General features: G+C 48.9%; 1 protein-coding gene across 5 annotated transcripts in view; it reads right to left on the bottom strand.

Annotated features, from left to right (window-relative positions):
• Positions 1-24,301, bottom strand: part of JAKMIP1 (janus kinase and microtubule interacting protein 1) — a 132,704-nt gene that overhangs the window by 45,892 nt on the left and 62,511 nt on the right. For 4 of the 5 annotated variants that reach the window (XM_045075476.1, XM_045075493.1, XM_045075481.1 and 1 more), the window contains exons 3-8: positions 20,250-20,744; positions 7,849-8,058; positions 6,641-6,760; positions 3,393-3,539; positions 2,341-2,481; positions 596-655 (exon numbers count right to left, since the gene is read on the bottom strand). In XM_045075476.1, coding sequence (XP_044931411.1) covers positions 596-655; positions 2,341-2,481; positions 3,393-3,539; positions 6,641-6,760; positions 7,849-8,058; positions 20,250-20,744 — 1,173 coding nt within the window. The remainder of the gene's footprint in view (positions 1-595; positions 656-2,340; positions 2,482-3,392; positions 3,540-6,640; positions 6,761-7,848; positions 8,059-20,249; positions 20,745-24,301) is intronic. The other variant, XM_045075497.1, reaches the window with a different exon arrangement.

The raw sequence follows: 24,301 nt of genomic DNA, 5'->3' as shown, positions 1-24,301 counted from the left end.
ACCGGGAGGGGCCTCCATTGAAAGGAGAACAGATCCACATTTTGGTGGCAGTGAAAAAATGTTCAAAGGTTTAAATGCAAACCGGTTTTTTGTTTTTTTTTTTAACACCTGCCCCAATTTGCTCTTTTCATTCCAGCCTGTTCCCTGTGGTGTCTGAATGTTCCCAGGCCAGCTGTGTTCTCTCTGCCAGGATGTTTGGGTGCTGTCTCTATAAGATCACATTTTCCAAAGAGAACATAGTTCTGCGTTATTCCAGCAAAATCCCAAAGCTCCTGACTTTGTCAGAACAGGATATAAAACATTACAAACCAAGCCTGAGTGCCCTTTAAATCCTTCAAAAGGTCTAAGTATTTATGCTTTTAATTTGGAGAGAGCCGCCCCAGAGGCCCACGTAGAGAATCCTTCGGTAAGTTTTCCATGAATAAATTACAGGTGCTGGCCCATGGCCATAACCAATGTCGCTTTGAGAGACACCATAACAGCTTTCTCCCCCTCAGACACGCAGAGACAAAGCAATCCCCTATGGATTGCTCGCATTTCCCCCAATCCTGTCCCGGGCAGGGCTGCAAGGACACCTGCACCACTGTGGGCTTACCTTGGGGGGCTTCAGACTTTTCCCACGATGTCTTTTGGAGCGCAAGAGCCGTTCCCTCTCCTGGAAGGGGACACACATGTTGGCATTTGCAGCCAGCTCATGTCACACCAGCCAACCCACTGGCCCTCACCCTGCACCAGCCTGTCCACCTCAGGCATGGGTCAGTCCAAGTTCTGTGCCCCCGCATGACGACCACTTCCCTGAATGCAAGCTACAGGACCACCCTGCTTATTCAGGTCCCTAACAAGACTGGGACTCTCTTGAGAAAAATCCCCAAGTTTGCCAATCCTGAAAGCCCCAGACTGGGTGCTTTGGGGGCTGGAAGCTGCAAAGCACTGGGCAGCATGGACTCGTGAGGTCTGCAGCCCAGAATGAAGTAGCATGTGGTTGCAAACTCAGACTGAGCTGGGACCAAATCCTCAGGGGGCTCCTCTAGACCAGGTGACACACTTCATTCCTCTGACCTGAGGTTCTTCCTTTGCTCTGCAAGGCTAGAACCTACCACGCAGAGTGGAGCCTGTGGCTGCCTGGCAGCTGCCATCAGTAGGCATGGCGTTCTCATATCCCAGGCAAAACCAGGACATCGCTCCCTCCGAAACAAGCTCCACTTTATCCCTGGGCTGCCAGGAACCCCAGAGACAAACCTGTTGCTTGGTTCCAAACCCTATGGTCTACCTATTTGTACCTCCCCGTCTCAATGGATGTGACGGTCTGTATTCCTTCTAGTCTCATTGGTTTATTCTTCCTCTTTCCAATCTATCCTCATTTTATTGAAAGTGTGTTTTTATCTTACGCTGTATCAAGTCTTTGTGTAACGAAGAAAGATGACAGGCTAGATGGAGGGAAGAAAGGAGGGAAGGACAGGAAGGTAAGTGGATGGGTGGACAGACGGATGGATGGAAGGAAGAAGGGATGTCCGGAGGAGGGAAAGATGGGAGTATGGATGGTGGAGAAGGATGGAGGGATGGGGGAGAACGGATTAGTGGCTGTAAGGAAGGAGGGAAGGTGTTAAAACAGAGGAAGAGAAACCAGCAAGGTGACCTTGACAATTATGGTCAAAGCTTTTTCTAGAACTTTGATCACTGGTTTGTCTATACTTTGAAGACCCATGAATGGAACCACCACATTCCCTCTTGGGCAGTAAGAACACACTTTGCTTCTAAGATCCAACAGAAGCTTACTACAAGTTGAAGAATGAATCTTCCAAACCACTACAGAATGCTACAAATTACTACAAATTCTCCCTTATGGTGCCTAAGCTCCTTTCACAGACAGCTGGGGGTAACACTCCACCTACTAAGACATACTCATCTCCCTTGAATCTTACATACACACAGAGTCCTAGCAAGCCCTTCAAATTCTAGCCTGATTAAAAGGTGCGGGCTTTCAAGTTCATGGTCTGTGACAACAGAGCTTAAAAAAAAAGAAAAAAAAAAAAACTTCTTAGGGACAAATTGTGCCCACTCTGTAGAGGCTGGAAGATTCATTCACCAAACTGATGCTGCCTCTTAACGACAGCAAATCAGGGAGAAGGTTGGGAAAAAGAGTAGCCATGGAAACTGTGCCCAGCTTGCACAGAGTTCTAGGCTGTTTCCTGGGGGAATAAAGCAGGGAGGGGAGCAAGCGGTGGGTGGGCTCATTGAGGCCCCGCCCACGTTTAGTCACCCCGCCCTGAGCCTCCTCGCCAATCCTGGCACAGTGTCACTTGGCGCCACACCGAGAGCCCCTGCGGACAGCAGCCGTACCAGTGAGAGGTCGTCGATGACGTGTTGCTGCTCCAACACCTGCAGCCGCAGGAACTCGATCTCCTGCTCGACCCTGGTCAGGCTGAGGTCGTTCAAGGAAGTGTGTCGCTTCAGAGACGCCTGGGCGGACAGCTTTTCTTTCTGCAGCCAGAGGGAGAGAGCATCGCGGGGGGGTTCTCTGTGGACAGCTTTGCCAGCTGGGGGATACATGGTGTGAGCTCGGGGATATGGGACACGAGGGGGAATGACGGCCAGCCAGTCCCCAGGCTGGAGGAAGCCATGGATACAGAACAGAAGCCAACCTGGGCACGGCTCAGAGAAAGGGCTGGCCAGGCACGGGGGTGGGAGGTAGTTGCCCAAAGGGAGCCCTGGATGCTGGACAAGGACGCTGGTGAGGCAAGCACACCACCCGTCATCACGCACCCTGGCACCTGGACCTTGCACCCCGCGGAGCCTCAGTCTTGTTGCTATAATAGGGGTGACTGACCCTAACTTGGACAATGAGCCTCAGGCCCTTCCACAGTCCCTCAAATGCAAGACACAGCCCTGATCACAAAAACGAACCCCTCTCCTTGGAAAGAATGCAAATCCCTTATGCAAAGAAAGTGCTTGGAGCAGAAATGGCCATGGCTTTCCCCCAGTAAGTGTGCTCAAGAGCCAAGTGGGCTGGTAGGCCTTTCTTTGCCACCACTCCATCCTCCAGAAAGTCCCCAATGCTGGTATTGCCACCCCACTTTCTGGATGAAGGCACTCAGTTGCAGGGGCAATGAGGGGGTGCTCCAAGGCCCCGGTGGCAGCAGACAGCAGAGCACAGGCACAGCCCCAGCTGCCAGGCGCTGCCTGGCGTCTTCCCTCTGGGCACAGAGCCCACAGCACAGCATGTCCCAGAGAAGCTGGAGCAGCGGGGATGGGCGTGGACTGAGACCCCTCACAAGCTTACGGGAGGAGGCAGGGGCTGCGGGGAGAACATGGACTGTGAAGGTCAGGGACTAGAGACTCCCAGATGGAGACCAGAACTTGGAGCTGGCGGTCCCAGGTGGCCAATGGCTCACCATTTCCACATTCTCCCTTGTGAGGTTCTTGATTTTTTCCTCCATCCTCTGGATGCTCTGCAGCAAATCCTCATTCTTCTTGTTCATTCGCTTGTTCTTCTCCACAAGGGGCTTCAGCTGGACCTCGGTCTCCCGGGAGCGTTTCAGCTATGGACAGAAAGACACAGAAGGCCGCTGGCTTTAAGACCCATCAAAGCACTGAGGTCACAGTACGGAGGCTAGCAGAGATCCAGGCTGAGCCTTCCTTGGGACCGGAGCTGCCACCCTTAGGACCACATTTCCTGGATGGCACAAAACCCGAGAAGACCCCACAGACACCTGGCTTCCAAACATAGTATCCAACCTGAGGCTCAGAGGGCTCTGGGTGAGGCAGGAGAAGGAGGTTACAGCCCAACACGGGGAGGCCCACAGATCTGCCTTGGGGCCCCCTGTCCACTAGTTCCCAGAGGTCAGGATCACACGCACAGAGGGCAATCCAGTGACCTAGCTCCTCCTGGCCAGCATTGCTTCCTAAGTACAGACCCAGCAGAGAGCTCTGGCCTTCTTCAGATGAGAGGGAAGGCCTGGCCCCCCTCATTGCCAGACTCCGTGCTGGAGATAGAAAGATTCGTAAGGTGGGATCAGTCCTGGAGGTGCTCCCTGAATCCCGACAACCAGCAGGGTGTCCTTCCAGTCTTTTTTGTCCAACGGGCATGGGGGGAGCCCCTCTTGGGGCTGGGGCTGGGTCAAAGGGATGACACAACAGGGTGGCCTCCCAGTGAATGGAAGAGGAGGGCAAAGACAGTAGAGGAGGTACGAACACTGTGAGACAAGGGCAGACAGATGTTCCGGGCGGGGAAACTGCATGCCCAGATGTTCCAAGCAGACAAGAACACAGCTTGCTCAGTGCAGTGGGAACAGAGAAAGTGGGGTGATGCGCAAAGGAAGAGCGGGCATAGTGAGGCATGGTTTAGGGAGTGGAGAGCTCTGTCATTGAGTTTCTACTCCTGGCCCTCAAGGGCTTCAAAGCATGAGCACTCTATGGTCAGCTCTGCCTTCTAGAACACACTGTTGTAAGCCTTGCCAGGCTTATTCAACCCTCCCCACAACCTGAGGAGGGGGCCCCATCTTCATCTCACAGACAGAGAACCTGACCTCAAGGAGCTGGGGTGCTGTACTCCTGACCATACAGAATGTGCTGGCTGGTACCAAGAGTCAAGCACAGGCACTTACCCCAGATCCCGGATTTGGGGGACCAGGCTATAAGAAAGATTAAACAGTTGGGGGGCATCCACTCAAATACAAAACGGACTTTGACCCATAGGTTCTACTTCTGGAAATCTACTCCATGCAAAAGAACCTGAACAACCTCGCAATTCTGATGGGCAGGGCTGTAATCCATAAAGCAAGTTGCAGAACAATAATACTGAGGGAAAATATCCCATTTGTAACCGCAAAACAACCGCAGAAACTCCTGTGGTGGAAGTCGGTATGTTTACATGAGCATGAAAACCACGTAAGAACCACCTCAAAGAGCTAAGAGTCCTTATCTCGTGATTTTAAGATCAAGGGACTGGCTAGCTGGCCAGTTTCTGCTTTATGCACTTCAGGGTGCTCCGAATTGTTTCAAGGAAGCTCCATCTGTTTCTAATCTTCTTAGTAAACTGTTCTACAGTGTGCAAAGTTCATGAATGCTTAACTGAAAAGCGTACATCTAATACTAGACGTACGGTCTTATTAAACCCATTTTAAAAATATGCCTTTAGGGGTGCCTGAGTGGCTCAGTGGGTTACATCTCTGCCTTCGGCTCAGGTCATGATCTCAGGATCCTGGGATGGAGCCCCACATCGGGCTCTCTGCTTAGCAGGGAGCCTGCTTCCCTCTCTCTCTCTCTGCCTACTTATAATCTCATCTCTGTCAAATAAATAAATAAAATCTTTTGAAAATATGCCTTTAAAAATACTTGAAGGAAATGAATTAATTTTGATTCTGTTAAAATTGTGAAAAGGTTGAGGTGTCTGGGTGGCTCAGTTGGTTAAGTGTCTGTCTGCCTTCAGCTCAGACCGTGATCTCGGGGTTCTAGGATCCAGGCCCACTCGGGCTCCTTGCTCAGGAGAGAACCTGCTTCTCCCTCTCCCTGCTGCTCCCCCTGCTTGTGCTCTCTCTCTCTCTCTCTGACAAATAAATAAATTAAATATTTAAAAATTTTAAAAAATTTATATTTGATTTTTTAGAAATTGCAAAAAGGTGACATTTCTTAACACTGTTCATTTCCCGTGTTTTTCAAATAGGATGACTTACTTTCATCATAAAATTTATAATCAAGAGGAATATGATGAGGCATCCAAAGGTTTATGTACCAACTCCCATTACATAAAAATTCATTAGCTGTTTATCCAGAAAACTTAACACATATTCAAGAAATCGGTCTTCTTACTAGATTTTTTTAACCTGAAGTCCCCGTTCATTATTTTTAAAATTAGAAACCCATGAACTTTTATGCAAAAGGAAGTAAACAGAGATGCAAAAACTAAAAATGATCTATAATCACACCACCTAAAACAACATCCAACATCCAGCATGATGACAATGTATCTTTATTCTATAACCTGCGTGTCGTTTAATTTACTGCAAGCCCATTTCCAAGGCCAATAAATAGGATCTCTATCGCCATTCCTAAGGACGGCACTCAGTGCACCACAAAAATGGTGCATAATTACGTGGCCCAGTACTTGAGTATTGAACAACTGGGTGTTTGTTTCATTTTGGGTCGGTCTCCCATAAACAGTGCAGTGAACACTCTCTCCACACCCCTCACATCTCCCACTGACTATTTGCTTGGGATAAATTCCTGTAGAAACAGGGGTGCCTGGGTTGCTCAGTGGTTGCGCATCTGTCTTTGGCTCAGGTCATAATCCCAGGGTCCTGGACCAAGCCCCCTGCTCAGAGGGGATCTGCTTCTCCCTTTCCCACCACCCCACTTGTGTTCCCTCTCTCACTCTGTCTCTGTCAAATAAATAAAAAAATCTTTTAGAAACTCCTGTAGAAACAAAGGGCAAGTTGCAGCTTTCTTTACTGGGTGTGTGTTCGATTTTTTAATCTGAGATTAATGAGAAAGTAAAGAAAACTAAAAGAAAGTAAAGAAAACCAGGAGGCATCTACAGTGTGTGTTCAAGGCGGGTTTTGTGGCCACAGGACGGTTTCCTCGCGCCCTACAAGGCAGCAATCTGCATCTCGAGGCAGCATCTGCATCTCGTAAAGCTGATTACCAGTTCGTTCCTTTCGTCTGCCAGGAGGGTATTTCTGTCCTCCAGCTTCCGTATCACCGAGTTCAGCTCAGCAATTTTTAGCTGGAATCGCCGCACGTCTCGCTCATCCATATGTTGATCCTAAAAAAATTGTCAAGATACAAATGTACTTTGAGGAAGCTTACAGGACACTAAGCGCTCCCAGAAAACCTATGGGATGTGACAGAGAGTTCCTTGTCGGGAGGCCCAATGTCAGGCGAGGCTCCCTGAAGTCGAGCCACACAGATGGGCACCCCAGGCTCCACCAGGGCCTCACAGGAAGACTTCACCTCCGATGACAAGACTGCAAGGTCCTCCAATGGCTCCCACACAGCCAAATGTGGTCTCTGGGCACCTTCATGTCTGAGCCCCTGTCCACGGTGCCTCTCTTACAAAGACCCATCATGAATGAGCTAGGACATTCCTCAAGACCCACTGGGCCAATCTTGCTGACCACTGAGATGCTAGAATCTCACATGGGATCTGCACAGATCATGCATGACAGACATTCAACCATGTGGTGATTGAATGAATGAGTGAATGAAAGAATGAGTGAATGAATGAGTGAGTGAATGAGTGGGTGGATGAATGAGTGAGTGAGTGAGTGAGTGAGTGAATGAGTGAGAGAGTGATTGAGGGAGTGAAGGAGTGAGTGAGTGAATGAATGAGTGAGTGGGTGAATGAATGAGTGAGTGAGTGAGTGAGTGAATGTGTGAATGACTGAGGGAATGAGTGCGAGAATGAATGAGTGAGTGAATGAGTGCATGCACACTGCTTCAGCCTCCTCTGTGCATGCTAAGCACCAAGCTATTGCCCTCAAAGCCCTTTCTGCTGGCTAAGCCCCTACCCATCTTGCAGGACTCCGACTTCAACACTGGGCCCCCTCCTGCACTCCTATGGCCCACATGGCGCTGATGTCTTCATTTCCTTCTTGTCCACTGAGTTCAAGACGGCGGGAGGTATGAGCGGCCGGATGCTCACCTCTATATCCCCAGGCCTGGGCCTGGCACATGATGAATGTCAGCCCATTTAGGGAGGGAAGGAGCCAGGACGGATGGACAGATGTAAGGGAGGGAGGGTGAAGGGGAGGCAAGCAGGCAAGGTGACTAGAAGAATGACCCACAGAAAGAAGGACAGGTGGTGGTCAGCCATGCGGCCCCACTGCTCGCACCTGCTGCTGTCCTCCTCACCTGGACGCCCATGAGCTCTGCCATGTCCCCTATCCCAGGCGGGAGCTCTCTCTTGGGGCTACTGTGGTACCGTTCTGCCTCTTTGACCTGAACCAACTGCTCATCCAAAGCCTCCTTTTGAAGAAGCAGCTTCTGAGTCTGACCCGTCTGAACCCCAAGTTCCTTCTCCAAGGCCAGAATAACACGATCCTTCCCTCTGATCTCGTCCATCTGCCAAAGAGAAAGAACAAGCCATCAATCTATGGGCCCGTGACCAGGGAAATCTCTCCCTCTTTGGCCTGAGGCCCAGGAAACAGTTAAGCGGGACCACCAACCTTGGTCAGCCGAACTCAGAAAACTCAGGACACAGAGAGTCTACAGCCCATGGCCCGGGCCTGCTCCCCTAAGCACAGAGAAGCAAGGAAGTTATGGGTTCGGTGACCTATATGTCCAACTAGACACTTACCTGTGAAATATTTATGTTCTTGTCTCTCTCGCCTTCATGAAAGAAAATAAAATCCTGATTCCACCCCCCCAAGGCCCCTCCCTCCCCAAGCCTCTCCTGTCTCGTCTCAGGCCCACCCCTCCACCAAAATAGCTCCTGCTAAGCTCTTCAATGCTCCCCTGGCCCCCAAAGCCACAGGACAAATTTCTGTCCTCCATCCTCCTCACCAGCATTGGGCCCATGAACTTCTCCCACCCCTCTAGCCCTCTGCCATGAGAGCATGGTTTCTATCTTCACAGACTTACCTTGTCTGGCCGCCATCAGTGTCTGGGATTTCCAAGGATTGGCCCTCTCCCCCGTCCGTACCTCTTTCCCAGGCAGCCCTGTCCTCACTTATGACCTTAACCCCCCCATCTGCTGCTGACACCCCAGCATGTTCCCCAGGCCCTGACTTGTCATGGGGCGCCAGATTCATAGACCCAAATTGATGTGTCTCCTGGGGTCTCTATAGGACCTCAGCCTCTCCACATGCCAACCTCCAAGCGAGCCCCAGTTCACCCAGCCTGCTCTTATCCCACATTCCCCAGAGGACACCAAGCAGAAAGAAGCTTACAGAAGAGAACGTTTAGGCCCCGAGCCATACACTTGCACTGATTCCCGACACAAAACCAACAGCTGGGAAACTGCCCCAGTAAGAGTGCTGTACTGGGATGTCATTCCTCCACCCCACCACCCCACCTGCCACCAAATCACCACCCCACCCACCACCAAATCCATGTCCTTCCTAGAACCTGAGAAGGTGACATCATTTGGAAAAGGGCTGTTGCAAATGTAATCAGTTAGGAGAAGGTCACTCTGGAGCAGGGCAGGCCATTATGACTGTCTTTAGAAGAGAAGAAGAGGCACATGGACACCCAGGGAGAAGGCCGAGTAGAGATAGAGGGTAGAAGCCGTAGGGATGGGCCCGGGAGCCTGGGAATATCACGGACCACCTGCAGCCCCAGCAGCCGGAAGCAATGTGACACCCTAGTATTCTGATCACACAACTTACAAGTTACAGCCAGTGCAGATCAACAACTTGGCACACTGGAAAAAGCCCGCTGTCTGGGGCAAAAAGTTACAGCCCAGGCACTAAGCTCCCACTGGCAGGCTATGTGACCTCAGCCAAAAAACATAACCTCTCTGCACCTCAGCTCCTTCCTACACATAGAGAAAGGGACATAGGAACATCCACCCAAAAGGGGAGAAGAGACAAGCAGGCTGGTGGGGAACTGGGCCACTGGGCGGCCCTGACCCCACCACCTCATTGCCTGGGTCATGTTCCCTGATTTCCTCCTGCACCTCAGTGTTCTCATCTGTGAAATGGGGTTGAGAACAGCACAGAACTACTAGGGATGTTTTGAAAATTAAACATGCTAGCACAGGGAAAGCGCCTGGCACTGAACAGGCATCCAGTAGAAGCTAGCTCTGATGAGAGTTAGCCGATGGCACATAGTAGGACTCCACAAATGGTAGCACCTGTCCTTCCTAGACTTTGTCTCCCTTAGGTATTAGGATATTGAGGAAATAAATGAATACTGTAGATGTTTGAATGGTGGTCACTAAAAAGACATGCCCACAACCTTACTTCAGACTCCCGTGACTGGGACCTCATTTGGGAAGAGGGTCTTTGAAGACATAACTAGGTTAAAGATAGTAAAATGAGGAAATCATCCTGGATAAACTGGGTAGGTCCTGAATTCACCGATGAGTATCCTTGTATGAAGAAGAGAGTCCAGGCTCGAGAAAAGAAGCTACAGGGAAGAGGCCAGGTGAGGACAGAGGAGAGAGGGTTGGAGTGCCAGGAGCCCCAGGAGCTGGGAGAGGCAGGAAGGAGACTCCCCTGGAGCCCCCAGAGTGGCACAGCCCTACCCACACCTTGCTTTCTGACTTCTGGTCTCCAGACTTTGTATGAATTCGCTTCTACAGGTTTAAGCCATGAAGTTTGTGGCCATGTGTTAAGAAAATCACAGGAGAAGAACACAAATGCCCTTGAACCCAGATGCAGACCACCAGGGCAGACAATGCTGGTTAAGAGCCCCCACCCCCCGGGGAGCAGGCAAGGCGAGCTCAAACGCCGCCCCCCCCCACACACACACACAGTGTGTGACCTCCTGACACACAGATGAAACCACCTGTCAGACCCGCTTCAGCCTCTGTCAAGTGGGGACATGGAGACCTTTCTAGAACCTACCTAGTCCACTTGTGGAAATTTAGATTTTCGTGCAGAGCCTGGGATATTATAAGCTGTGATCCATGCTGTCTGCCCCCACTGATCTATGTTAGCTCCCGGTGAACATAAGTCCATCTTATTTAGACAGCAGACCATTAAACACTGATCAAACATGACTGAGATTATAGAAGGGACAAATAGTACTCTCAAAATACTGGGAGGTTTTCAAGCAAAGTTCTACAGTTCCGGAAAACTCTCTGAGTCACCTTTCTTTGAGAGAAGAAAGTGTCCTCCACTCCCCAGCCCCAGGTGACCATCTCCTGGCTCCAGCCCAGGGCCTGCCAGGTGCAGCTTCTGGAACAGCAGCAGAACGTGCCCACGGCTCCCCCTGGTGGCGACCCACCAGGAGCTCCCCTCTGCGGGGAGAAGCACCTTCTGGCTAGAGAGAAAAATCCTTAAGGAGGCAGAAGACCTTTTGCCACCACTGATGCCAGTCCAGAAGCAGTAAGAAGTATGTGGAAGGAGTTCATTCATGTCAACCACTCCCCTGTTTTCATGAATGCGACAAATACTGAGCCGAGTGCCGTGAATTGGTACTGGGAAATTCTGTGACCAAAACAGAGCAGAGTCCCTGCCCTCAGAGCTTCTATTCTAGAGGGGGAGGAGCCAATAAACATAATAAACAAATCAACACTGCATTGATCAGAGAGTGATTGATGCCAACAGAAAAAAATGAAGTATGGGCACCAATGGTGGGGGGTTGCAAGTTCACACGTAGGGCCCCCTGCAGCATCCAGGCCACGCACTTCTTTTTTTAAAAAAATATTTTATTTCTTTACTTGAGAGAGAAAGAGAACACACAAGCAGGGGAAGCAACAGGCAGAGGTAGAGGGAGAAGCTGGTTCCCCGCTAAGCAGAGAGTGAGATGTGCGGCTCCATTCCAGGACCCTGGGATCATGACCTGAACCGAAGAAGCCGCTTAGCTGCCTGAGCCATCCAGGTGCCCCTGAGCCACACACTTCTTGCTTTGCCTTGGAGCCCAGAAATGGAGCCCCCACCATGCATTACACTAGCTGCTCCCACACAAAGCAACAGCATGTCAAGCAGGACACCTCTGGAATCCCAAACTCTGTACCTAGAAAAGTGCCAATTCTCCCCCACTTCCTTCAGGATATGAGCAGGGTCTTATACCCATCACCTTAGGAAAGGTTCTTAGAAAGGTTCATCATCAGAGATGATGTCCAGGAACAAATGGGCAATGCAGAAGGGCTTCTGGAGTCAACATCCACTGGGCTGTTCTATTTCCCCAGCCAAAGTCCTGAGGGCCCCGAGGGTAGGAGACTTGCCAACTCACTCAGCCAATAATAGGCTCTTCATTTTTCAACGTCACATTCAGCCCCCAGGCTGAGTTCTTAGCCAACCTAAGCCTCCAGGACCCTGACGAGGCCACCAATTGCTGCTGTTGGGATTCCCTGACCTGCAGCCCCCCAAGTGTGAAGCCATTCCTTCTCCCAGCTCCTGGTCTCAGCACAGGGCTTTAGCAGAGGGGTAGGGCCGAAGCCATTCCAGTTTCCAGGGCAGGCCCTGATTGGCTCACACCACCCACATGTCCCGCCCCCTGAGAGTACCTGGCTTGAGGACCTATTCGTGACCCAATCAGAGTCAAACAGCCTGGAGACAACACAGCTACGCCCTCCTGCTCTTCCTTATTAGGGGCCAGAAAGGTGACTTTCTCTGGGCTGTGTAAGGACCAGGTTCTGGCACAGCACAATGTGAGAGCCCAGAGGCAAAGAATGTTGCAGCAGGAGGCTGAGCAGAGCCTCACAAACCTGGATCCTGGGGGGCATGAGTGCCTCGGGAGATGTGACCGGAGCTCATCCCAGTCCTTCAGTGGTAAAGGCTGACCAATGATGGTTCAAGCTGGTTCCAGGTGGAATTTCTGTCACTTGCAACTAAAAGAGCCTGACACAGAGTTCAGGAAAGCACACCAACTGGGCGACGGCTGCTCCTTCCTTCTCATATGCCCGCATGAGCTCAATACTACATGCATTACCGACGAGACACGCTCTCTCGTGGTCTTCAGAGGACCCTCACAGTAGACAGCATTCCCCCCATCTTACAGCCTGTTGGGGCCCAGAGCACTGCACATGCCCAGGCTCTCAGCAGTAGCAGAGTTGTGGTGCAAACACAGGTCTGCCTCTGCAGGGCCCGTGTGGTCCCATCGGTCCCACATCCACAGGGACATTTGTCCCCGCAAAAGCTTCATTTGGTCAGCTCCCAATGTGCCCATCAATGTGCGAGTAACTGTGTTAGCCCCCCTCTGTCCCAAAGTTCAGGGAAAAAAGAATGAATGAAGATGTGGTGATGACGTAAGGGACGATGAGGTCATGCCAGATTAAGGTGGCCCCTGGGTCCACTCTTGATGTCCCTGCAAGAAGGGGACCAGACACAGACACAAAGGGAGGAGAAGACTACATGGCAGCAGAGTCTGGAGTGGCATGGCCACAGCCAAGAAACGCTGAGGTTTCCCAGCCACCACCAGAAGTTGGAAGGAGCAAGAAAGGACCCTTCCCAGGAAGCTGCAGGGGGAGCACGGTCCTGCTGACCCCTTGATTTCAGACTTCCAGGCTCCACCACCATGAGAGAATATATTCTGGTTTTAAGCTACTGAAGTTGCCATCATTTGTTTCAGCAGCCCTGGAAGACTAAAAGAGGGCCTAACTGGAATTTATTAGGGGCTGCTGTGCACTTCAGTAAAAGGACATTTCCTGGTCCCTATTGCAACTAGGTGAAGCTGAGTGAGTAGGTGCTGGCCAAAGAGCAGGAAGATGGCATGTATGGAACTTCACAGAAGACCACGCCCTTCTTTACCGGCCCTCCTATTGACAACCTGGGATGACGATGCAAGGGCTGGCACTCAGCAGGGATGAGGGGCCATGAGAACCTGAGCCACTTCCCAAAGCCCATTCTGAGGGCAAAGCTGGGAGGTACCTGTGTCCCTCACAACTCTGTGGAGCCCTGTGGCAGCCCCCTTCAGACCTCATACATGAGAGAGAACTAAACTTCCAAATGTTACGCCCTAGTGGACTGCGGTGGTCGTCTGTTACTGTCCGTTGGCAATGAGGCCAAAGCCTAACAGGTCTAGGAGATGAGTCTAGAAACTGGTGTTGCTGCCCAATGTGGACCATATTTGCCTTTCTTATTTCCCTTTCTTAAGAGGTATGTTAAATGTGTAAGCAGGGGCCCAAAGGCCTTCCCTCATTTCTAATCCGACCCAGCTGACAAAGAAATAAAACTCAGGCCACCTTCTGAACACGTTGCCATAAGCAATAGGCCTGCCTGAGGAATGACATTTTCCAAACTGTGAGATAACAGGGGAAATGGACACTTGTTCTTGTCCCTTGATTCTGCAAGTGGCCACTTTAAGGGAAAACCCCACACACACCAAGAACACCTGAATTGAGGATATGCCTGTTTAGTACTAAAACGGAAAAATCCTTTGGTGCATTTTAAATTAAGCTCCAGCAGTCCCTTAAGCAAATATTTGTTCCTTCCCCCATTTTATTTACTTTAAATATAAATTGCTCCTGCAAGAGAGGAGCACAGTTCATGGGTCTCCTGTTACAGGAACGATAAGCTGAAGTTCACTTTATTCTCGTCACCCTAGGGCAGGTATGGGATTACTCCCGTATTGCAGATGAGGCTCAAAAATGGTAAGAGACTCGATGGAGTTCACCCAGTGAACAAGACCAGATTCCACCCAGAGCAGACCTTCTCCAAAGGCTCCCTTTCCCTTGATGTGACAATGCCCCCTCCATAAACACACACACACACACACACACACACACACACACACACACACACAAACAGAAAAGGAGCTGGAGATTATTTCTGAGAACTCAATATCAGTATGTGCTTAGATCTTCTATAAATTAGATTATCGGGGTGCCTGGGTGGCTCCATCATTAAGTGTCTGCCTTCGGCTCAGGTCATGATCCCAGGGTCCTGGGATTGAGTCCTGCATCAGGCTCCCTGTTCAGTGGGAAGCCTGCTTCTCCCTCTCCCATTCCCCTTGCTTATGTTCCCTCTCTCATTCTGTCTCTCTGTCAAATAAATAAATAATCTTTTTAAAAAATTAAAATCAGTGTATCTCCACTTGCCATTCTCAGATCAAGAAAAAAAAAAGTAGGCTCATGACCCTAGAAAATGTTCTAAGTGCCTGTCATCCAAGGTCCCTGCCCCTTGCCTTCCTAGCCACCTGCACCCTAGAGCTTGTCACAGGCACAGTGGGATCAGGGCCTGGCCAGGACCAGGCACACAGAGGAACTTGGTGCTGTCAGTGAGTAAGTGACCCAGCCAGGGCACAGGGACTCTGCTTGTGATGTCACTTTCCCTAGACCAGTTTCCTGTTGCACAAAATGAGGCAGCAGGTAAAACCACTCTCAGCAAACAAGCCTGGGTACAGAAACCTGACAGGGAGAACAGGCCAAGTCCCTGTATCCTAGCAACTGCAGCCCCTGCTCAGGCATCCATCCTCCCCACCCCCATAGCCACAGTCCAGGCCCGACTCCCTCTGGGCTCCAGAGGATGCTTCAGGGGGTGCACAGAGGACATTTGGTGAAGTGTCCACCCTTGAGAGTCCATTGGGAGAAAAGATAGGCTGCAGGCAAATGTCTTCCATCATTATTCTGCCAGCCAAGCCCTGTGTGCTCACTACGATGAGGTCTGCTAGAGGACGTCCCCCAGGGCATGAAATCCCCCTCCTGCAATGTGACCTTGACCAAGGTCATCTGGAGGCAGCATACACTATAGAGCTACATGTCTGGGAAACAGAATCATGCACTCCCAATTCGGGGATAGGGGCCTGGGAGCAGGCAAGGGGTCTCGGTCTTGCCATGATGTTCCTGTTCATGAACTGTGTGGTGGGTGCTTAAGGGTTCATTATCTCATCTATCCTTTTTGCCAGAAATGTTTCTTTCTTTTTTTTTTTTTTTTGAGAGTGAGAAAAGCAGGAGAGGTGGAGAGAGAATCTCAAGCAGACTCCACACCCAGGATGGAGCCCAACGTGGGGCTTGATCTCACAACCCTGAGATCACAACCAGACCTGAAATCAAGAGTTGGACTCCAAACTGACTGAGCCATCCAGGAGCCCCAGAAACATTGTATAATTTTAAAACTTTTGTTGAAGGCAAGAACATCAATTCTCCCGTCCTTGACAATGGCAGTTTCCACTGTATTTTCATTTACTATTTTACAGGGAATCCAAGTATCAAACATTACCATGGCTATTTTAAAGTTATAGGAAAAATGATCACACCGTACTCCTCCTTTCATCCAGGGTTTTCCCCTCTGCACAGAACGGTCGCCCATCACCTGACAAACTCCTATTCATCCTTCAAAACCCAGCTCACTTCCTCTGTGAAATGACTCACACACCAGAGTCACCCCTTGTTCTTCCTTGCTGCCTTTTACACTGGCATGGTACTACCACCGAACTAATCTCCCCACACTGTAATAACCTATTCATACGCCATCGTCTGGTGGTCTGTCAGCTATCTGCTATCTAGGCCCACATCTTATTTTTCTCTGCCACTCTGGTGCTGAAGCTAATGCTGGAACTCGGACAAATAAACATTCAATGGAAGGAATAACAACTCTACTTGCACTAGGGCCATCCTGAAAGAGTGGAGTGCTGTTTACACCCTAAGAGTCCCCTCCTTCTTACTGCCATCGTGCTCACTTTCATGTCTTTATGTACACGTGTGTCTTCATTGCCCTGGGGTCTCCCCATGGGAGTGGAAGTCCCGGGCAGCATAAATTGCTGTTCTAAGGAACTGCCAAGTCATTTTCCGAAGTGGTCATAGCATTTGATGATTCCAACAGCAGCATCTGAGCATTCCCAGTATTCCACATCCTCCCTAGTCTCTGTTATCGTCTGGTTTTGTTTTGTTTGTTTGTTTTTAATTACAGCCATTCTAGTGGGTATGAATAGCATCTAGTTATGACTTGTGTTTCCCTGATGATCCATGAGCTTGGGCAACTTTTCATTTGAGTACATCTTCTCTTTTTAATGCACCCTTAAAAAACTTTGCCCATTTTAATTATTTTTTTTTTATTGCTTCAAAGTTGTTTTTACAATTCAGATAAAAGTTGTCTGTGATACATGTCTGGAAAATACCTTCTCCCAATCTGTGCTGTGCCTTGTCTCTCTTCCACTGATGCCTTTGGATGAACAGAATGTGTTTCTTAAATGTTCGGTGTACAACGTTCTCTGAATAGTGCGTTTATATGAATAGTGTATTTTTGTCCTGTCTGAGAAATATTTACCTAACCCAAGAGCATGAAAATATTGCTCAGTGTTATCCTAACAGCCTCTCTGGTTTGCTTTCTAACATCTCAGGCTATGGTCCACCTTGAATTAACCTTTATGGATAGCACGATGTAATGATCACTATTCCTGTTTTAGGTTGTTTTTCTTATAGATGTCCAACTACTCTAACACGGTTTATTGAAAGGCCATCCCTTCCCTACTGGACTGAGGTGTCATCTATTTCCTAAAGCAGGCAGACACCTCTGTATAGGTCTGTTTTGGGACTCTTCTGTTTCCCGTGATTTATCCACATATCATTCAGCCTGTCTTGGTAATAATCTTGATTATATGGTAGTATGAGCTTTCTTGATTTTGTTTGTCTTCAAGATTGATTGTGAATCCAGGTCCTTTAAATTTTTAAATCAAATTTAAAATCCACTTGCCAATGTTACAAAAAAAAAAAAAAAAGAAAGAAAAAGTCTGCTGGAGTTACGATAGGGATTGCCCTGAATCTATGGATCAATTGTGGAGGAACCGATATTGATACCATGAAAATGGCTTCTCCCTTTACTAATTAATAAAGGTCTCCTTTATTTTTTCTCACTAGTGTTTTCTAGTTTTCAGGGTAGAAACCTTACACAGCTTTCATTAGACTGTGCTCCAAAGTCTTGGCACTCTACTATAAATGGTCTTTTTTAAAGTTCTATTTTCTCATTATTCATTGTTAGTTTATAGAAACACAAATTATTTTTTGCACATTTACTTTTTATTTAGAGACTTTGATAAATTCACTTACTTATTCCGATGATTTGTAGAAGCTCTTGGATTTTCTATGTCACAATCATAGCATCTGCAAATAAATCCCTTCTCTCTCTCTCTCTCTCTTTTTTTTTTTTTCGATCTTTGGAACTTCTATTTCTTTTTAATGGCTTTTGTATTTGAGATTCTAGCTGGTGCAATGTTGAACAGAGGTGGTGGCAGTGGACATCTTGTCCTGTCCTTGAATTCCGTGAGAAAAGTGCAATATTTTACCACTATACACGTTGGTAGTAAATTTTTTTTATAGAACCCTTTTCCAGATTCAGGAAATTCTATTCTATTCATAATTTGCTGAGAGCTTATATTGTGAAGTTGAATTTTATGAAATGCTTTTTCTGTACCTTTATTCTATTACTAGTTGAATCATACTCATTGATCTTTTAATATTAAACCAATCTTTGTATTCCTAGAATAAACCCAACTTGGCCATGGCTTATTAGACCTTCTATATATTGCTGGATTTTATTTGCTAATATTTTATTTAGTACTCTTGTAGCTATGTTTATACAGTATAATTTACATTTTTTTTTCTTTTCTTGTAGTATCATTGGTTTGGGGATCAGAGTTATGCCAGCTTCATAAAATGAATTAAAATATGTTCCTAATTCTCTTTTCTGAAAGAGTCTGTGTGTAATTAGTAATTTCTTCCTTAAATACTTAGAAGAATTTACCTGTGAAGCCTCTGGGCTTCGGTTTTTCATTGTGGGAGAACTATTAATTTCTTAAATAGCCATAGGACTGCACACATTTTCTATTTCTTATAGTGTCAGTTTGGTTAAGTTGTACTTGTTCAAGGGATATGCACACTTTATCCATATTTCTACTTGGATATGCTGATCATAAAGTACTCGTATTGTCTCTTTAATTTCTGTAGGGGCTGTAGTAGTGCCCCTCTTACAGTCTGTATCCTGGGGACTTGTCCCCTTGTCCCTTCATCAGCGTTTCTCAGGGCTTATCTGTTGACCTACTTCAATTAACTTTTGATGTGTTCATTTTCTTCACTGATTTACTTCAGTTATTCCTGCTCTTAAAGGCCCTTCATTCTGCTTTATCAGAAATTAATTTGCTGCTCTTTTTCTTTCTTCTCAAGATAGAAACTTAAATGTTTGAATTTCACTGTTTCTTCCTTTTGTCTAAAATCTGTTTTACTTGAAAGAGCACTATTTTGAAAGTGTATATGTCCCCTTGAAAAGAATTGTATCTGATGCTGCTAAAATACTATATTCTGTCAGTGTAGCTCTGGTCAGTTCACTATACTGTTTAAATCTTTCATATCTTTGTTCATCTATAACCTATGTGTTCTATCACTTGCTGAGACAGAGTGCTATTCTCCAACTATAAGTGTGGATTTGTTTCTCCTTTTAGTTTTGATGTTTTTCTTTTGCATGTTTTGAAATTTTGTTACTAAATGCCATTAAGAATTGACCCCTTTATTATTAAGAATTGCCCCTACATTTCTTTAGTTTTACTCCTTGCGTTAAGACCTTGGGCATGAATACAGTCAGACCAGCTTTCTTTGGCTTAGTGTTTGGATGTTGTACCTATCTCCATCCTCACAATTTTCAGTCTGACCATGTTCTCTTAATCAAGACGTGCCTCTTGCAAATATCATAGTTGTTGCTGTCGTTGACTCTAGTCTGAGTTTAGCTCACTTGCCTTTTCAACCTTCTGCAGTGCACAGGTGCAAAGTCCAACAGTCATTCTGAGGGTCTGTCCTCGTGGTCTGTTGCAACCTGTCCATCTGGCCAGCTTGTTTCCTAAGTATGGTATGACTCTGGAAGATTTCATTCTGCCATTCTGCTTGGCCTCGCTAGCCTCCCGCATCACCCCAGAACTCAGTGAATATTTTAGGGTGCAAACTCTAAAATATTTTGGGATATATATGTGGGATCCTCTAGTTTCCTATCTTTCATGCTGACTCTGAGAGATGGCCAAAAACCCCTACTCACCTCTCTCAGCCCTGGTGGAGTCTCCTTATTGGGGGAAGCCCAATCCCCGGCCCACACCCAGGATGAGCAAATGCCCCCCAGGCAAGAAAGTGGCTGGTAACTGTCAGCTCACCTGGGCAGGGTCTCTCTCATCCCTTTGGAATTTTAGCTTTTCTAGACCTCAGAACTTCCACAGTCCTCCAGTCTTTAAAAATACAATTGTTTGCAATTTATGGTTTTCCCCAGATGTTGCAACAGAATGGCTGTCTTTATCCCTATATATTCATCTTACCTAGAGGTATAAATGTGCTCTGGTTTATTAATTAAATGAATAAATAAATGTCTAGCACTTCAATAGGCTTCCACAGTCCTTTCCTCCAATAACCCTGCCCCTTATCTATTAACCTCATTTTGAAGGTGAGAAACTTCTGCTTCTGGACTGTTTCATGAAGAACCAAGGATCCCACGCCTAGCAAGGAGAGTTCTAACTGCCCAAAGCCTCTCTATGACCACTAGGACGGGCAGGGGCTTTGCTGGAAGCCCAGTGCCTAGAACCATGTCTGGAAACTCCGCATTTACTGCACTCTATGGGAAGGGAAGGATGCATGCAAGTGGGAGAGGAAAGAATGCATGAAGGAAAGGATGCACGTGGGCGGGCAGGAAAGGGTGCATGCACGCCCGCTGTGGAGGGGTGCGGGCAGCACGTACCAGCCTGCGGATGTCACGTTCGCATTCCCGTTTAATGCGGTGAACCTCGTCCTGGTGCGCCTGATAGGCAGCGCGCAGGTCCGCCGCCTTTGTCTTGTCCGCCTGCATACAGTTGCTGAGCGCCTCCTCTGCCTGCTTGCGCGCGGCCTTGAGCTCCAGGATTTCCTGCTGCAGCCGTAGGCGCTCGCCGTCAAAGGTCCTGCGCGCCTCCTCTCGCGCCTCGGCCAGCAACGCCGTCTTGACCTTGTCCGCCGCACCATCCCGCAGCACATTGAGTGTGGCCTGCAGCCTCTGCAGCTCGCCTTCCTTGATCTTGGCTGTGCGTGCGGCCTCCTGCTCGTGCTGCCGGATGAGCACCTCGCGCAGCGCCTGCAGCTCCTTGGTCTTCTCCTCATGCAGCTTGGCCCTGAGCTCCGAGATGTAGGCCGTGTGCCGCCGCTGCTCCTGCTCGCGCTCCAGCTTGGCCTCCTGCAGCCGCTCGCGCAGTTTGCCCACCTGCGGCCCGAGCCACGGGAGAGGGGGTCAGCATCAGACCCAGCCACCACCTCCCCGTGCCACCTTGTGCACAAGGGCCCCTGTGACCCTCCCCGGTCCCCACAGCCCAATTCCCCCTCCTGCCACCCCCACGGCCCTGATCCTCATAGGCCCCACCTATTTTCCTTCCTACTCTATTTCCTGGTATTTTCTTGAGAATTTTCTAGGGGTGAAAAAACATCTGAAGATGCTGGAGAGGACATTCAGGCCTTTGACATCTCCTCCAGTTTGGAGATTCACACGGGAGGACAATTTATCCATCACAAAACACAGGCAGAAATCATCTCTCACCAAAGAGGAACAAACTTTACTCCAGAAATAAATTTCCAGGGCCTATGCAACAACGGACTGACTTAGGAAGACTGGAGAAGACAGAGGCAGAGAGGCACAAGCAGGGAGCAATGACCCTCACTGAGCTACCCCCTCCATAGGCTGGGGGCTCCAAGGTTCCCCCACTTTAGCTCATAGGAGCCTCGGGAAGAGGTAATTTTTGCTGGAGGGCAGCAGTGGCTCAGAGAGGACGCACCAAGGGACAGAACCAAGCTCACCTCCAGGCACCTGACGCCAGAGCCTGGCTGCCCAGTCATCCCCAGTTGCCAGGCTCTCAAGCCAGCCTAAGTGAATTTATCTAATCAGTAAAATTTAAGACAGTACTTGTAAAGTGTGCCAAGGGAATATTTTCTTAAAACACCCTAAAGTGCTTTATTCGAACTTTTCAAGGATCACATAAAACACACACTCAGCAGGAACCCCTGCCAATCCATTAGCTTTCTAAATCATGCCAGTCCCCAAAAAACAGAAACCAGTTATATCTCAGAGGACAAGCTGCTTCTATGGGAGGCAGCCACAGTCTCTCCAGACCACTGGTTACGACATACCAACATGCTGAAGTTAATTTCGGGTGAGGAGTTTGACCATGTGTCCGGGTATTGATCAACCCTTACTTTCAACAGCAGAGAAAGCTGCAAAACTAGGCCAGATAAAAACACGAGATCAGCATCTCCTTGTACTGAATACTCTTGACCACAGAAATAAAATGGGGGACCCATTTGGGTCTACCTCTCCCAGGGCTGGAACTGGGAGTCTTTCCTAATGGGTTGAATCACAAGGAGCCAGAACTTTAAATACTTAACATGACTGTCCCAGCAAGGGACTAAATGCTTTCAACATTGTCCTTTTTGGGAAGCCCACTGTCCTGATTTCCCTGCCTATTGCCAACAAGGACCTGAGTCAGAAGGAAGGGACTTGCTGCACTGATGTGGGATACTAAGTCTCAAGACAGTGTCACGTATCAACTTGGCAGGGCCATGGGATCAGGTCATTTGACCAAACACCAATGCAGATGTTGTCGTGAAGGTATTTTTTTTTTTAAAGACGTGATTCAATTTAGTCCTTGAGTAAAAGAGCTGACCCTTCATCGTGTGGGTGGGCCACACCCAATCACTTGATGGCCTCAAGAGAAAAGGCCAAGCTCCCGGGAGGAGAAAGGAATTCAGACTGCTTCATACTCATGAGTGCATCATCATCTCTTCCTGAACTCTCCAGCTGCCTGCTCTGCAAAGCTCAGACTTGTCAGCCTCCATAATCATGTGAGCCAACTTCTTAAAAAAAATCTGTCTCCCTCACCTCCCCACCCATACACACACACACATCTTTCTCACTGGTTCCATGCCTCTCTGAACAACCCTGACTATATACTCTGAAGCAGGACATCATGGGCACATAAGGAAAGCCAAAAGTGGGTGAGTGGATAAAGGGAAGTTTGCTCACAGGTAGATAAGGAGGAAGGAATGTGGAGGAGAGCTGAGGTGTATGCAGGGCAGCCTGGGAGAGGGTAGTCCAGCTGAGACAGGCCAGGCCACACCGGTGTGTAGAGAAGACAGGGTCAAGCAAGAAATCCCCTCTGGGTCCCACCGGTTCTGCCCTGAGGAGCCAAGGCCCAAGCCCAGGGGTAACAAGTCTCTTGAACAAGCCCAGGTTAGCCCATTGTGGGCAGAGCACTTGCGCCTTACACCATCGAGCTTAGCAAGTCTAAAAAGTGACTGGCACTTCACCTGCCAGATGCTTCCGAGCTGTCCCCCAAGTTCAGAGGCACAGCAGGAGAGATGGGCCTGTGCCCACTGTTCCTCCGCACCTGGCCCCAGATGAGGCAAGAGCAAATTGACTGGAAGGGACTGCACCCTGGGGTGGTGGGGAAGGCAGCTGCCTCGGGGGACACCTGGGAGCCAGCGCCACCTGCCATCCAGCAGGAACAGGTAAGTCAGCCCCCCCCCTTTCCCCTGACACCCAACTCCTCCTTATGCCTGTCAGCGCTGGCTCCCCATTTCCAGACCTGGCTGCTTCTCCCACTCCCTGCCAGCACTCTGGTCCTGCCATCAGACCGTGGCAGACACCTCCCAACCAGTAAGGCCTCAACTCTGCCCCTGCCCACCCCAGACCTGGGCCTCGGCATGTCCGGGACTCATGGGTGTTGCTGGACACTTGGGAACATGAAAGCACTGTTCCCTGGCTCACTAGCCAGCAAAAGCCTTAGGATCCAGTTGCCAAAGGCCTCTGTGAAGTCTTCCGGGGCTCTCTTGCCCCTACGCCGTGTCCGAACACTTCCCATGCAACACAGAGTGACGGCACAGGGGCTTGCTGAATGAATGAATCAATAGATAAGTTAACATTTTCCCTTGTCCTATGGTGTTCAACAGGGATCCTCTGGGAAAACAACCTGAACTGTGGCATCAACAATAATTTTATGGGATCGTATGAAAATATCATTTAGGGGTGCCAGGGTCGCTCAGTCATTAAGCATCTATCTGCCTTCGGCTCAGGTCATGATCTGGCGTCCTGGGATCCAGCCCCACATCAGGCTCCCTGCTCAGTGGGAAGCCTGCTTCTCCCTCTCCCACTCCCCCTGCCTGTGTTCCCTCTTTTACTGTGTCTCTCTCTGTCAAATAAATACATAAAATCTAAAAAAGAAGAAGAAGAAGAAGAAGAAAATATCATTTAAATGCAACTATAAAGTTTCTATTTATGTTTTTCCTACCAGCCCATAAGCACATTGCTGAATTCTGGAACAGAAGCTCCCCCAGCAGCAACCCAGGGAAAGCCATCCCAAGGAGCCATGGGTGTGGCTGGGCTGAGAAATCAGGCAGCCGGGGCGTGTCCAACAGGGGGACAGCCTGGTGACCCGGGGGCAAAGTCCCCACAGACCTGGCCCCAACCTAGTGCCACCACATACACCTGTGCTGAGACCCGATATCATGGGCGGAGGTGTGTCCCCCAAATTCCCAAAGGAGGTCCCAACCTGCAGAACCTCAGAATGTGACTGTATTTGGAGATAAAATCTGAAAAGATATAATTAAGTCAAATGAAGTCATCTGTGTGGGCCCTGGCCCATTACAACCGGTGTCCTTAAAAGAAGAGGTCAGAACACAGACACATGGGGACAGCCATGTGAGCACATAGGGAAAAGATGGCCATCTCCATGCCCAGGAGGGAGGTATCCTAGGAGAAACCAGCCTGCTCAC

Source organism: Mustela putorius, unplaced genomic scaffold (assembly GCF_011764305.1).
Source record: "Mustela putorius furo isolate JIRA1106 unplaced genomic scaffold, ASM1176430v1.1 tig00000083_pilon_pilon_pilon, whole genome shotgun sequence".
Classification (NCBI taxonomy): domain Eukaryota; kingdom Metazoa; phylum Chordata; class Mammalia; order Carnivora; family Mustelidae; genus Mustela; species Mustela putorius.
This window is presented reverse-complemented; position numbering and strand designations above follow the sequence as displayed.